General features: G+C 46.6%; 1 protein-coding gene across 11 annotated transcripts in view; it reads left to right on the top strand.

The window, feature by feature from the left end:
- The window catches only part of LOC142775738 (uncharacterized), a 59,106-nt gene that overhangs the window by 24,904 nt on the left and 20,365 nt on the right, over positions 1-13,837 (top strand). For 6 of the 11 annotated variants that reach the window (XM_075877618.1, XM_075877617.1, XM_075877622.1 and 3 more), the window contains 7 exons: positions 607-720; positions 2,228-2,304; positions 2,477-2,668; positions 3,998-4,091; positions 12,726-12,884; positions 13,054-13,260; positions 13,327-13,462. In XM_075877618.1, coding sequence (XP_075733733.1) covers positions 607-720; positions 2,228-2,304; positions 2,477-2,668; positions 3,998-4,091; positions 12,726-12,884; positions 13,054-13,260; positions 13,327-13,462 — 979 coding nt within the window. Of the gene's footprint in view, positions 1-606; positions 2,305-2,476; positions 2,669-3,997; positions 4,092-12,725; positions 12,885-13,053; positions 13,261-13,326; positions 13,463-13,837 lie in introns of all 11 variants that reach the window. The other 5 variants (XM_075877623.1, XM_075877614.1, XM_075877615.1 and 2 more) reach the window with 4 other exon arrangements.

Genomic DNA, 13,837 nt, shown 5'->3' with positions numbered 1-13,837 from the left:
CAATTGAGTACTTCGAAACTTCTTGTCATTGATGGAAGAAAAGTGCTGTTCACCCATTTTCATCACATTGATATTTACATCTGTGTCACGTAGTGCACCTTTTTGAGGCAATAGAACCAGATCGTGTTCAAATTATAAGTTCAAAAAGACTACTTGGAAGGTCCGAATCGGTTCTATTAGTGGATTAGTAAGCTGTTCGTGTTATGTTATTGGATTCATATGGTGGGTTTCGCACATAACCAATTACGCATAACCAAACAATCTCTGTACGAATATACCGAACTAGCGCATATCTAGTGAAGTGAAATATGTAACCCAAAACAGGATGAACAGCACAGAAAACAGCATATTATTTCTGTGTATGTGATGCCAAGAAGAGCTCGTGAAATAACATGCTGTTCACTGTGCTATTGCTCGCATTTTTTCAAATCGAATAACGAAGTTGAAGAAACTTAGATTCTCGCCCTCAGAAATGCTAATTAGTTTAGTTAGCACAAGTGACGCAAAAAACGGAAAGCGATTTATGAAAAACGCTGTTTACTTGTCTGTTAACATGCGTGCCACAACATGTTTCACCCAACTTTATGAATGAAATGTTTCATTCAGCTCCAGGTTTTCGATACCGTAGTCGATGAATACATCGACCTAAAAAAAGATTGCACAATCCTCCCAAAATATAAAATCAAGGTGGGGAGGAAAGTGCTGCCGCCCACTACAGATGTGAGTATCTTTTTCAAAAATGAGTTATGTAACCTCCAGATACAGCTGTTCAGGTCATAGTGCCGGTTTGAGCTTAATCATCTTTCATATAGCATTAGCTATTTACTGGCATAATTACCATGTTATGGAAATGTACATGAGTCTTAATGGAAGCGAGTTTGTGCAGTGTAACTGAGTAGTACAGCCGCGGCCACATCTATGTATAGCCCGCAAGCCACTTGCTTTGCTCTGCGGCGCGACACATTGCGGGTTATGACGTCATGTGCACAAAAGCATGCGCTGCCTTACAGCCATGCAGGCGTGCTCTGCACGGTTGACAACAGTGGAAGGTGTGCTTATTTAGCCAAAGATCCGTGCTACTTCATGACACTTTCGTCACATCTATTTTATAATACAAAGTTTGTTTAGATTGATAAAACACACCTGCATCAATGATGCAAGCTTTATGGCTGTTTTGAGGCATGCGATTATATCAATATTGGTCAATATTCAGCTCAGCTGAATATTGACCAATAGCTGCACAAAAAAAATTTAGGCTGTCACAAAGAGTGCATCGTTTATGCAGGTGTGTGTTGATAATCAAAATGCGCTTCATCTTAAGAAATACATGGGACAAAAGTGTCCTAAGGGAGCGCGCATCTTCGGCTAAACAAGCACACCTTTCGCTGTTGTCACCCGTACAGAGCATGCCTGCATGTCTATAAGGTGTCGCGTGCAGAGCAAGGCCAGTCATTCGCCCTATACACAGACGGGGCCGCGGCACCACCAATAATGAATGCATTGTGGTGGACAGTACCTTTGGCCTTTCCTTAATATCCGGCTGTGACTTTTGTCTAAGTCATTATAATTTATCAGATGCTTAGTTCGCCAGTTCACCTACTGAACAAAAGGTAAATGGAAGAAGCTAAGCTCAGGAATGTGCCTTTCACCTGTATACAATGGCCCAGTTTAATTACACGAATGTGTCCTGCATGCAAAGAGGCACTTGGATAATGCAGATCAACTGGAATATTTCAAAACAAACGGCTTTTCTGTCCGTGTACAGAAGATCGTAATGCACCAGTTATGCTAACGTCACCATCAAGGCAGCTATCACAGGGGTGCAACAGCTGCACCAATAATGTCAATTTAATATGATTTCTTATTTTTATTTTGACCTGCCTAATCTGCCTAAAATTTTTTTAAGTTGCTCTAATTTTAGCCAGGCTGATGATGATAATACAAGGAATAGTCTCTTTCACTTTTTATATAGACTTTAAAACTTGTAATACTGTTTGCTATCAGAGGCTTTCACACACATTGCACCTTGCTGCCTGATGGTTTTAATGTTCTACTTTAATTCAAGTGAGCTGTGATTGTTTATACCAGTTTTCTAAATGCCATTCCTGAGATGTGCTTGTACTTCATGATGCTTTAAGCACTAATTCACAAAATTCCACAGATATTTACAATTTTTGTGGTGGTATGAATTAAAGAGCTATAGCTTGAAAGTTTCTTTGTTGTGCAGCCAACCAGCAGTGAATGCATTGAGGCCGGCCCGAGCTCCATGGCACATGATCCTTCGCGGGAACATCTCAATCAGAGGTAAGACCTAGAACTTTACTCATTTCTGCACATTACAGAACAGCACAGAATAATTGTTGAGCAAGTTATTTCCACTGTGTCATCATATAAAAGGTCCTGCATGCTTGTTACCTGAAAAAAAGTTGCTTAATATTCTGTGAGCTTGAAAATGGACACTAACATTCTGTTTCAGTGCTGACTCCATCTGCACCACTGAGTTTGTGGAAATACATGTGCCACTAAGAAAGCAGTACGACTATCTTGAGTTTAGACTTCCTGCTTTCGGGCCGTATGAGGAAGTTCTCCAGAGGGGCGAACCAGTTGAGGGACCTGTGAGGCGAGCCATTGTCATCAGAATTTTTCAAGCTTGCTTCAAAATAGTATGGTATGTAGTGCTTCTGACTTAATGTAGTGCCAGATCAAGGAAAACTTTAAGGGCTTGTTTTTCTTTGTTAAGCATAACGTTAATTATAACTAACTGACCAGAAAGCCTAGGAAAGTGTAAAGAATGTTATTTGTAATAATAGCAATGTAAATTTGAAGAAAACAAGGAGGGTGAAAGGTAACTTGCACGTTACCCTGCCAGTGGCTTGTTATCTTTTTGTCCTTTTTACTTTTTTCGCAAGCATCATAACTACTACAACTGACAACCCCCATATTTTCTCTGGATTTTGTAATTCGGTTCTTCCATCGTTTCTAAATATCATAATGCCAAGCCGAGTTGCAGCACTGACTTCACCTCAGACTTCACACGTCGTAGATTAGTTACGGCTTGCAGCTTGGCTGTAACGTTGGTTCTCAGTCCCATGCCGCTGATTCCAATTGTTTCTTGTGTGAATAATTACTGCGACTTTCTGTGTGACTTTCTTGTTTTGTCATTATATGCCAGGTGCTTCCATGTCGTAAACAGTGGGCTGCTATCAACGTTACTAGGGCTCTTCGATAGGCTCATAGTGAGCACCGAGTCTTGAGAATGAAAAGAAACACGACTGAGCCAACCGAGAATCATTGTTGCAAGGCACATAAATGCTCCCTTACTTCTAATAATCCCTTTTAATGATGCAAGTGTGAGCTGAGCAGTTACCTAAAAGTGGTTGTAGAATATTTTTCAAAGTTTTCTTTTGATAAACATGTTACGACGAGCTTGTCCTCCTGAATATTTTTATAAACAGTGCTTATGTAGTCTTTAGATATCGTCACACAGATGCTGAAATTTATAAAAAATTGGAGCTCCTGCATCCTGCATTTTTCTTAGGGCCTAATGTAATGTCTTCAACTGTGCTAATCAGAACTTAGTGGCTTGCATTCATACATGTACATTGCATGGTCTTTCTCTGTGACCTTCAGGTTTATGTGAACATACTTTTAGTTTGGACATGAGGTGAGTTGCATATTACTTGAAGCCAGCATTTTACCTAGTGTACTTGTTGTGGCATCAGGGCAGCATAAATGTGTGGAAATGTTGCCTCCAGCGAACCTCCCTGTTCGAACTAATTTCATTATTTTAAGCATCCATATTCTGTTCAACTTCTCTCGTGTTTAGGTTTGGCTATTTGCTCATTTGGAGAAATAATGACTAGTTACCATTGCTTGTAAACATAGAGAAATTATCAAAATTTTGTCATTCAGTTCTGTCTGTAGTTATTTTTTTCACTCCTTCTATTTTCATGCTGTACCATTAGCATCAATAGATTAGTACATGTCTCTCCCCTAGGTTTCCTTCGAAGGAGCTGTACAACACAGCAGTGGAACAGCTTATTCAGAAGTACCCGCACCTACAGGACAACATCAAAAAAGGGACCGGCATGGTGAGCATGGAACCTTTGCTATATTTTCATGCTACTTCCAGCCGCATAAGTTAAATGTTAAAGGGCCAGTAAACAACCCCAAGGTCTAAAATTTATAATAGAGAGAAATATGCACGTTTTTGCTATGTGAACATGCGGACACAAAAATTTTGCGAATTTGTGCTATAATAATGAAGTTCAAAACATCCATTTCAGCCTGCTTCAAATTTAGTGCAGCCTCGCTACCCTTCTCTGCCATAAGGAGTGAAACACTCGTAGGGTGAGGCCCAGCTGATCTAACAGCGGCGTGCGTGCGGCAGTCTCGCAGGCTTCCATTATGCACTTCAGCCTGCGACGCCTGCAAGGGGTACATTTCAAATCGATGTGCAGGTCAGTCGAACCGTGCGGGGTTGCACGTGTGGCGATGTTTGTGTCTGACATACTCATATAGCAGACACGGACATTTGATTAAACACAACCAGGCATTTAATTAACACAAGGGCAAAGGCAAGAGCCGTCTCAATACGTTGCGTGGGACACTCCATGCTCGCTGCGTACGTGAGACTCTCGACACTGGTGACCGCCCTTCTCGCTGGGTCATTGTCAACTGTCAAAGCAGTCAAAATCTCTCTGAGGTGTACGCACCCCCCTTGCGGCCATTTTCCCAAACAACTACATGCTCCATTTTGGTACGGCCCCGCTGTGGTGGTCTAGTGGCTAAGGTACTCGGCTGCTGACAGGCAGGTCACGGGATCGAATCCCGGCTGCCGCGGCTGCATTTTCGATGGAGGCGGAAATGCTGTGGCCTGTGTGCTCAGATTTGGGTGCACGTTAAAGAACCTTAGGTGGTCTAAATTTTGGGAGCCCGCTACGATGGTTTTGGGATGTTAAACCCCACATATCAGTCAATCAAATCTCTTTTGGTACAAATGCAGGGAAGACCCGCTGGCACCATTTACGAGTAGTTAGTTGCCGGAAGTCCTCGCAATACAATGGGGAAAGGTCATGCGGAAGAGAATGCATGACGTTTCTGACTGGGAGGGAAATGTATATAGCTCATCATTGTGAGTCTGTCCAGTTCAGCATTGTGCTTGTATTTTGCACCATATTACATATCATCTCGCATTGATCACCAACACAAAGTTGGCATTCCATCTTGTAAGGCATCTTCTTTACTTTCACTCATTTGTGCCACACACTAGTGATGAGTGGAAGCACCTTCCTCCAGATGTTGTCACCATCAAGGATACTAACCAATTTAAAGAAGCTGTATGTGATATATTTCTCTAAGTTTTCTTTTTTTTTAAACTAGGCACCACCATTTATACTTATATCATGTGCCTCTCTTTGCTGATACACCGAATTTCGACTTTTCTTTATAATTAAGGTATCATGTATTTTGTTTTATTTTTTTGTATTGCTATAACTAGAGTAACTACTTGTAAACTTTTGAAATGTAGTTATGAATGGTAGTGAGTTCTATTTCTGCATTTTTTTTGTCTTGTGACCTGTTTCCGAACTACTACCAATTTTCTGTATTTTTGCCCCACCCCTTCTGTGATGCCATTGGCCCTGAGCGTATTCTAAATAAAGAAATAATGTTCCAATGCTAAATGTGGCTGTAAGAAATTGAGCAAATATTTCACGATATGCCACACATTTCTACTCCTAAAATGGAAAAACTTGGCGCCTCCCAAAGGAATATTGACACAAAATTTCGTTGCCGAGATAGCCTGCAAGGTCGATTCCTGTAAACATTCGTATATCATCTGCGAAATATCAACAGTGAATAGGTATAGCTTGGAAGGTGTTTTAAATTAATTTTGAAGTTTGGGTGAGCCTTCAACTCCATCGTGCCATTTGACACCCTAGAGGAGGACTTTTTGGGGACCCCGAACTTCCCTGCCGTCACCACGCTGCAGTCAATAAAACAAGTTATGATGACATCATAGCCACCATTTTTCCTTTTTTGCGTTTATTCCCGCAGTCTATACTTCTCAATTGATTGTTGGTTGCCGTGGTGCATGCTTTAAAAGTTTTCTGTTTGACGACACTGCAGTTTCGTTTTCTATTCAAAACTGATTCTTGATGTGGACCGTGCGAAAGTGTGTCACATTTCTGTGTGCTGACATGCACATGCTAGGTGGCAATAGTTGCACCCGGTTTTTGAAGCTGTTTCAAACTGAAACTGAAGCTGGTGGATAATGAGAGGCATGTAATAAATTATCTGTCATGTGCTGCAGCAAATGATATGTCGTATAATAACTAATAGGCAAGCAGCAACAGATCGCAGCAGAAAAATGCGAGGCCAAAGTTTTTGTGTCGATACCCCTTTAAATGTGCAGATATGGGATTATGCTCCGAAGAAGGAACAGCCAAGGAGACCATGAGCACAGCTGAATGCACTTTCTGGGATTGCACATACTCTCGCCTTGTTTGTAACTCAGCTCTATTGTGTGGTGCTGATGCACAGCAATGTCGCCACTCGAGTACGATAGTTAAAGATTTGGGCAGCTGTAACTTGACCTCGAATGATATTGCTACCTGTAGGCTGCCACAAACCATAGTGCGAATGCGCGTGTGCGCCCGACGAGGAAGATGAGGCTCGCTGGCTGCTCGAGCTCGGAGCCAGACTGGCCAGTGCTGCAACCGCTCTTGCAAATATATTTTTCGAATATATTCGCAATACTTTGTCTCGTTACTCACGTAACATATTTGGTGGAGGTGGAACGATCCCCGTCCTCACCACGCAGCTCCGCAGTGGCCGCATCCTCCAGCTTTCCGCCATGGCTTCCAGTGACAACGCGTCCGCTTCATCATCTGCGGCTTCTCCGACAACCTTTGTCGCCGTCCAAACACCACGTGATCCCGGGACATTTTCTGCGCAACCTGGCCTCGACGTCGACAAATGGCTTCGCCTTTATGAACGGGTCAGTCAAACTCACCGTTGGGACCCTACCATGATGCTCGCTAATGTTCTCTTCTACTTGGACGGAACCCCGCGTGTCTGGTACGAGACAAATGAGTCCGAACTCACCAGCTGGGACACGTTCAAGGAGAAGCTACGTGACATCTTTGGGGACCCGACCGGTCGCCACGCAGCTGCACGACAGGAGCTGGCTACCCGTGTCCAGTCGCCAACTGAATCGTATGTGTCATACATCCAAGAAGTTCTCGCTCTTTGCCGAAAAGTGGACGAGGCGATGTCTGAGGCTGAAAAGGTTGGACACGTTTTGAAGGGGATCGCGGACGACGCCTTCAATTTGCTGGTGTACACTAACGTCTCGACCATCGACCGTGTAATTCAAGAATGCCGCCGTTTCGAAACAGCAAAAAGCCGTCGGGTGCGCCCTCCTTTTTCTCGGTTGCCAAACACGGCGGCTACGTCCACCTGCTCCGATTCTACCGTCACACCGCCCTTTGAGCAGAGTGTAACGCGTATCGTTCGACGGGAACTTGAAGCAGCAAGTCCAGCGCCGCTTCAGCCCACTTCTTTCGAACATACGATACCGACAACCCCCGCGATCTCTGTTATTCAGGCGGTCGTACGACAAGAATTCGCCAACCGCGGGTTCCCTGATGCTTGCCCCATCTCTTGCCCCTCCTCCAGACCAATTCCCACTAATGCACCTCGACGTGACCCATTTGTTGCTCCACGATCTCGCAACCCGGCGGAATGGCGAACTCCTGACGACAAACCGATCTGCTTCCGGTGCCACCGCGTTGGACATGTCTCCCGCTACTGCCGTGCCTCCTGGACGCCGCCACATAGGAGCCAGTTTTTCGCACCTTATAGCCCATATGAAGATCTTCGCCGGTATTCGTCCAGCCGTACCGCCCCTGCTTTCGACACGTCTAACAGCCGCCTTCCTGCTCGTTCTCCGTCCCCTCAACGCCGTCGTTCCCCGTCGCCCCAGCCACGCCGCCATCACTCGCCGCCTAACTTTTCATCGTACCCGACGGAAAACTAGACAGTGCAGCCCCTGGAGGTAGTGCTGCATCATCCCTGTCTGAACCAAACCCTCCATTGACGCTTCATACGAACAAAAATCTTGTCGATGTACACGTGGACGGTATTTCTCTGTCGGCACTAGTCGATACTGGCGCTCATGTGTCCATCATCAGCGTTCATCTTTGTCGCCGCTTAAGAAAAGTACTCACGCCCCCTGCTACCGAAGCTGTACGTGTGGCCGATGGCGGCACTGTTCCTGTCATTGGCATGTGTACGGCTCGCATACGCATCGCCGACCGTTACATCCCTGTTCTATTCACGGTGCTCCAGAACTGTCCTCATGACCTCATCTTAGGGATGGACTTCCTGTCGACCCATTCTGCTCTCATCGACTGTTCCGCTGGTACTCTTTGCTTAGACCTTCCTCTTCAGCCGGATATTCACCCTGAACCTCAACACGGCCTTTCTGCCACAGACTTCCTCCGCTTACCGCCTAAAGCCCTCACATTCACCGAATTTGCCACGACCTCACCCGTATTGGATGGGAATTACATCGTCACGCCGATTCCTGATGTCCTACTGGCACGTGACGTCACCGTCCCTCACTGCATCGTAACTGTAGCCTCCAACCGGACCCGTCTACCCGTCATAAATTTCGGCTTCACAAAGCAAGTCCTCCCCGAAGGCATCCTAATTGCCACGTTGCGGTCCTTAGCCGATGATCACGTCACCACTTTCGCAGCCGACGCATGCCCCAATTTTCCTTGTCGCCCACTCGATGCCACATGCCTCGACATGTCAATACGTCCCATGATCGACCCTGACCTTCCCCCAGCGCAATCAGCCGCTCTCGCACGCCTTCTAGCTTCCTACCGTGACATCTTCGACCTTGACGACCGCCCACTCGGCCAAACTTCTCTTGTAAAGCACCGCATCAACACCGGTGATGCTGCTCCCATTCACCGTCGACCGTATCGCGTGTCCGCGTCGGAGCGCCAGATTATTCAAGCTGAAGTGAATAAGATGTTAACTAAAGGCATTATTGAGCCCTCATCAAGCCCATGGGCGTCACCCGTCGTCCTGGTTAAAAAGAAGGACAACACATGGCGTTTTTGCATCGATTACCGGCATCTAAATCGAATCACCAAAAAGGACGTGTATCCTTTACCACGTATTGATGACGCCCTCGATTGTCTCCACGGCGCACGCTACTTTTCATCCATCGACCTTCGTTCTGGTTATTGGCAGATTGCCGTAGACGAGAAAGACCAAGAAAAGACCGCCTTCATCACTCCAGATGGCCTATACCAATTCAAGGTTATGCCCTTCGGTCTATGCAATGCCCCCGCCACGTTCGAACGTATGATGGACTCTCTGCTACACGGGTTCAAATGGTCAACATGCCTGTGTTACCTAGACGACGTCCTCGTATTTGCACCTACGTTTGAGACCCACCTTGAGCGTCTGTCGGCCATTCTCGACGTCTTCCGCAAAGCTGGCCTCCAGTTGAACTCCTCGAAGTGTCACTTCGGCCGCCGACAGATTACCGTGCTGGGCCACCTTGTCGATGCTTCTGGTGTGAGACCGGACCCTGAGAAAATTCGTGCCGTCACGAGTTTCCCAGTACCCCAATCCGCCAAAGATGTCCGGAGCTTTGTGGGACTTTGCTCCTACTTTAGGCGGTTCGTGAAAGATTTTGCGGCAATCGCCCAACCACTTACCGATCTTTTGAAGAAAGGCGTTCCATTTTCGTGGGGGTCCACTCAAGCTGCCGCCTTCTCTCACCTCATAACACTTTTGACGACGCCCCCTATCCTCGCCCACTTTGACCCATCTGCCCGAACTGAGGTCCGAACTGATGCCAGTGGTCACGGTATCGGAGCCGTTCTCGCCCAATGCCAACAGGGACACGACCGCGTTATCGCGTATGCTAGCCGCCTCCTTACACCTGCAGAGCGTAACTATTCGATCACGGAGCGAGAATGCCTTGCTCTTGTCTGGGCGGTCTCAAAATTCCGTCCATATTTATATGGCACTCACTTTTCCGTCGTCACCGACCACCACGCGCTCTGCTGGCTTTCATCCTTAAGAGATCCTACAGGTCGACTTGGTCGCTGGGCTCTGCGACTGCAAGAATACACCTTTTCTGTGATATACAAGTCTGGACGCCTGCACCAGGACGCCGATTGCCTTTCTCGCTATCCAGTTGACCCATCGGCCACCATACCTGACAACGACGCCTGCGTGTGCTCCGTTTCTCAACTGAACCACATAGCCGACGAGCAACGCCGTGATGCAGCCCTACGAGCTATCATTGAGCGCCTCGACTCCTCCCCATCGAACCGATCCTATCGCTCGTTCGTACTCCAGAATGGCACATTATACCGGCATAACTTCCATCCAGACGGCCCATCTCTGCTGCTTGCCATACCCAAACACCTCCGCTTGGCTGTACTCCACGAACTTCATGACGTTCCTACTGCCGGTCACCTGGGTGTGTCCCGCACATACGACCGGATTCGCCGTCGCTTCTATTGGCCAGGTCTGGCACGGTCCGTCAGAAGATACGTCGCGGCGTGTGAGGAATGTCAGCGCCGCAAAACACCATCGACGCTTCCGGCTGGGCGCCTTCAACCACTCGATATTTCTACGGAACCTTTCTTTCGCGTCGGCTTGGACTTACTCGGCCCTTTTCCTCTGTCTTCTGCTGGCAACAGGTGGATAGCTGTGGCCACAGACTACGCCACACGCTACGCAATCACACGCGCCCTTCCAACAAGTTGCGCCACTGACGTCGCCGATTTTCTTCTACACGACGTGATCTTGCAACATGGTGCTCCACGCCAGCTGCTCACGGACCGAGGCCGCACATTTCTATCGAAAGTCATAGCGGACATCCTACGCTCTTGTGCAACACGCCACAAGCTCACTACGTCGTACCATCCGCAAACAAATGGCCTCACAGAACGCCTGAACCGAACCCTAACTGACATGCTTGCAAAGTACGTTTCCTCAGATCACTCTGACTGGGACATCGCTTTACCATACGTGACATTTGCCTACAATTCTTCGCGCCACGACACGGCTGGTTACTCCCCTTTTTTCTTGCTGTTCGGCCGCGAACCCACATTACCCCTCGATACGACGATTCCGTTACCAGCAGCTCCAACTTCACAATATGCTCTGGACGCCATCAGCCGGGCCGCCCACGCACGCGAAACCGCTCGTGCTCGCCTTCTGACCTCCCAAGCAAACCAACGGCGTCGGTACGACCAACGACACCGCGATGTGCACTTTTCGCCCGGTTCGTTGGTTCTGCTGTGGTCTCCCACCAGGCACGTTGGCCTGTCTGACAAGCTGCTCTCTCGGTACACAGGGCCCTACAGAGTGCTTCGTGAGGTGACTCCCGTCACTTATGAAATCACTCCTGCTGCCTCGCCGTCTTCATCCACCCCTAGGGCCACCGACATCGTACACGTCGCACGCCTGAAGCAGTACCACTCGCCCAATGATCTTGACATCTAGATGCGCCGAGACGGCGCCTTTGCCGACGGGGGTTATGCTACCTGTAGGCTGCCACAAACCATAGTGCGAATGCGCGTGTGCGCCCGACGAGGAAGATGAGGCTCGCTGGCTGCTCGAGCTCGGAGCCAGACTGGCCAGTGCTGCAACCGCTCTTGCAAATATATTTTTCGAATATATTCGCAATACTTTGTCTCGTTACTCACGTAACAATATGCATCTGATGAGTAAGCGTCGAAAAGCTTATTCGTGTCTTTATTACCAAAACTGGTACAAACTTTCAAGATAGCTAGAGATCTCTTTGTCCACCTCCTGTCAGTTGTATGCTCGCATAGTCCAGTGACTGCCCTCTACCAGTACATCGTTAGGGAGCCATATACCATTAAAATATGAAAAAGCAGAAAGCAGGTTTGCTAAGGCGTGCAACACCTGCACTACTCGCACTAACCTGATATAATTCCCAATTTTTCTATTGAGCACCACCAAAACCACGAAATGTGCCGAAACTGTGTCACGGTGTGTGAAAATGCCCGACCAGCCATAAAATTTTCTCAGTTGCACCACAATTTCCGCAAATTAAAGCATAATTGTTAGCAAAGCATTCGCCACCAAAGCACTGATATTTGCCACTTAAAACACCGTGTTGTCAATTCTGTGTTCGAGCAACACCACCCAGATTATTGGCTCTTGGCTATGTCAGGTGTAATCGGCGGTCAGGCCGGGTAGGTGCATTTTTTCCTCCGGTAAGGGTATGGCCTAGGTCTTGCTTTCAGCCAGCGAGCCGGGCTCGGGCCGGTAAGTTTAAAAAAGGTCCAGGCCCTTGTAGTGCTTTAAGGGGGACGCTTCAACGACAAGTTCCCAATGCAGTCCCCCGAAGAAAGGACTGCATTGGTTCCGAAACATCGAATCAGTTTTTAGTTTTCAATTTAGATATTAGTTACTTTGGACTAAAAGTGGCTAAAGAGTTCTTTTTTTTCGTATTAATTCTTAGCCAGCTTGACAGATTGAGTTCTGTCAAAACATTCTCATTTACAAATTTCGCAGCAGAAAGCCATGTAGAAAACATATAAGGTTTTATAACAGTATTTTCTTTTGTAACAAAGCTATTCAGGTCATTGAAATTCATGACAAAAGCTGTGAGAATAATCTCATTCGGGCTTGCGTTTTTGCACAATGTGCAGGAATTGTGGAAACTTGCACTAAAAAACAAGTTTAAAAATAACCGGAAAAAGACGCAGAACATCCCCGAAGAAATGGAGGCCATGAGGGTCATCAACACACCAAAGAGGCCCAGGGTGCCAGGGCCAGAAGAAATTAACAAGAAGCTGTACCGGCTGTCTGTAAGTGTTTTTCTAAGATATATTTTTCATGGTGAAACAATAGTTTTTTGCTTTCTGTAAAAAGTGCAGGTGAAATGTTATCAGTGGTGCACATATTTTTAATGCTTATTTTTGTTTTACTGTGGTAGGTGTGCACTAATAAAGTGGCCACTCGATTCACATGTTGCAGGACAACCCAGAACTTATTGTTTACGGTGAGACCGCTGAGGGGCGTCGTAGGCACCACGAGTGGCTCACAGAAAATGCGAGCACAGCAGGTGATGACGAGCTGCGGCCGTGCCTCCTCGCCACCGCCAAAGAAAGGCATGAGGGGCTCGAGCGCATGACTATACAGCAGGCGCTGTTGGAGTATCCATTTTTGGCCACCGAACATTCTGTATGCTCTTATCTCCCTCCCCTTTTTTGTGACATCTGTGGTAAACATTGTGATCTTTCTTTTCAGTTGCAGTTGAAATTCAACTTATTGTTTAAAAAAAACATCTTGGACGACATCATGAAGGGGTTCGAGTGCCTTTGTGGCATGAGCCTCAGTCATGGCCACCAAGAGGAGGTGACAGATTTTTCGACCTTGGCCTCTGGTAATGTGTTCCTGTAGTCCACACACATACATTGTTGTCATGACAACTATTATTTCTCTGTAATGACAACCATTTTTATAATTGAGTGCTAATACAGTAATGTATTTTTAAATCTTAGTAGTAAAAATAAAGAGAAATCGAAAATGAAATGAGAAGCAAACCTGCCGTGAAAAGTTGAGTTAAATCTAAAAACTTCAGTACAAACCATGCTTCTAAGCAGGAGCTTTTTAACTTGCTTCAAAAGAAAGAAGGTATTGACATTTTGTAGTTATCAGTCAACTCTGTTTTGTGGCACTGCCGTTTTGTTTACAGTAAGACCAAATAATGATCGTCTATTATGTGGTTATGCTTGGACCCAGGAAGGCATGCCCGCTG

Source organism: Rhipicephalus microplus, chromosome X (genome assembly GCF_043290135.1).
Source record: "Rhipicephalus microplus isolate Deutch F79 chromosome X, USDA_Rmic, whole genome shotgun sequence".
Classification (NCBI taxonomy): Eukaryota; Metazoa; Arthropoda; class Arachnida; order Ixodida; family Ixodidae; genus Rhipicephalus; species Rhipicephalus microplus.
This window is presented reverse-complemented; position numbering and strand designations above follow the sequence as displayed.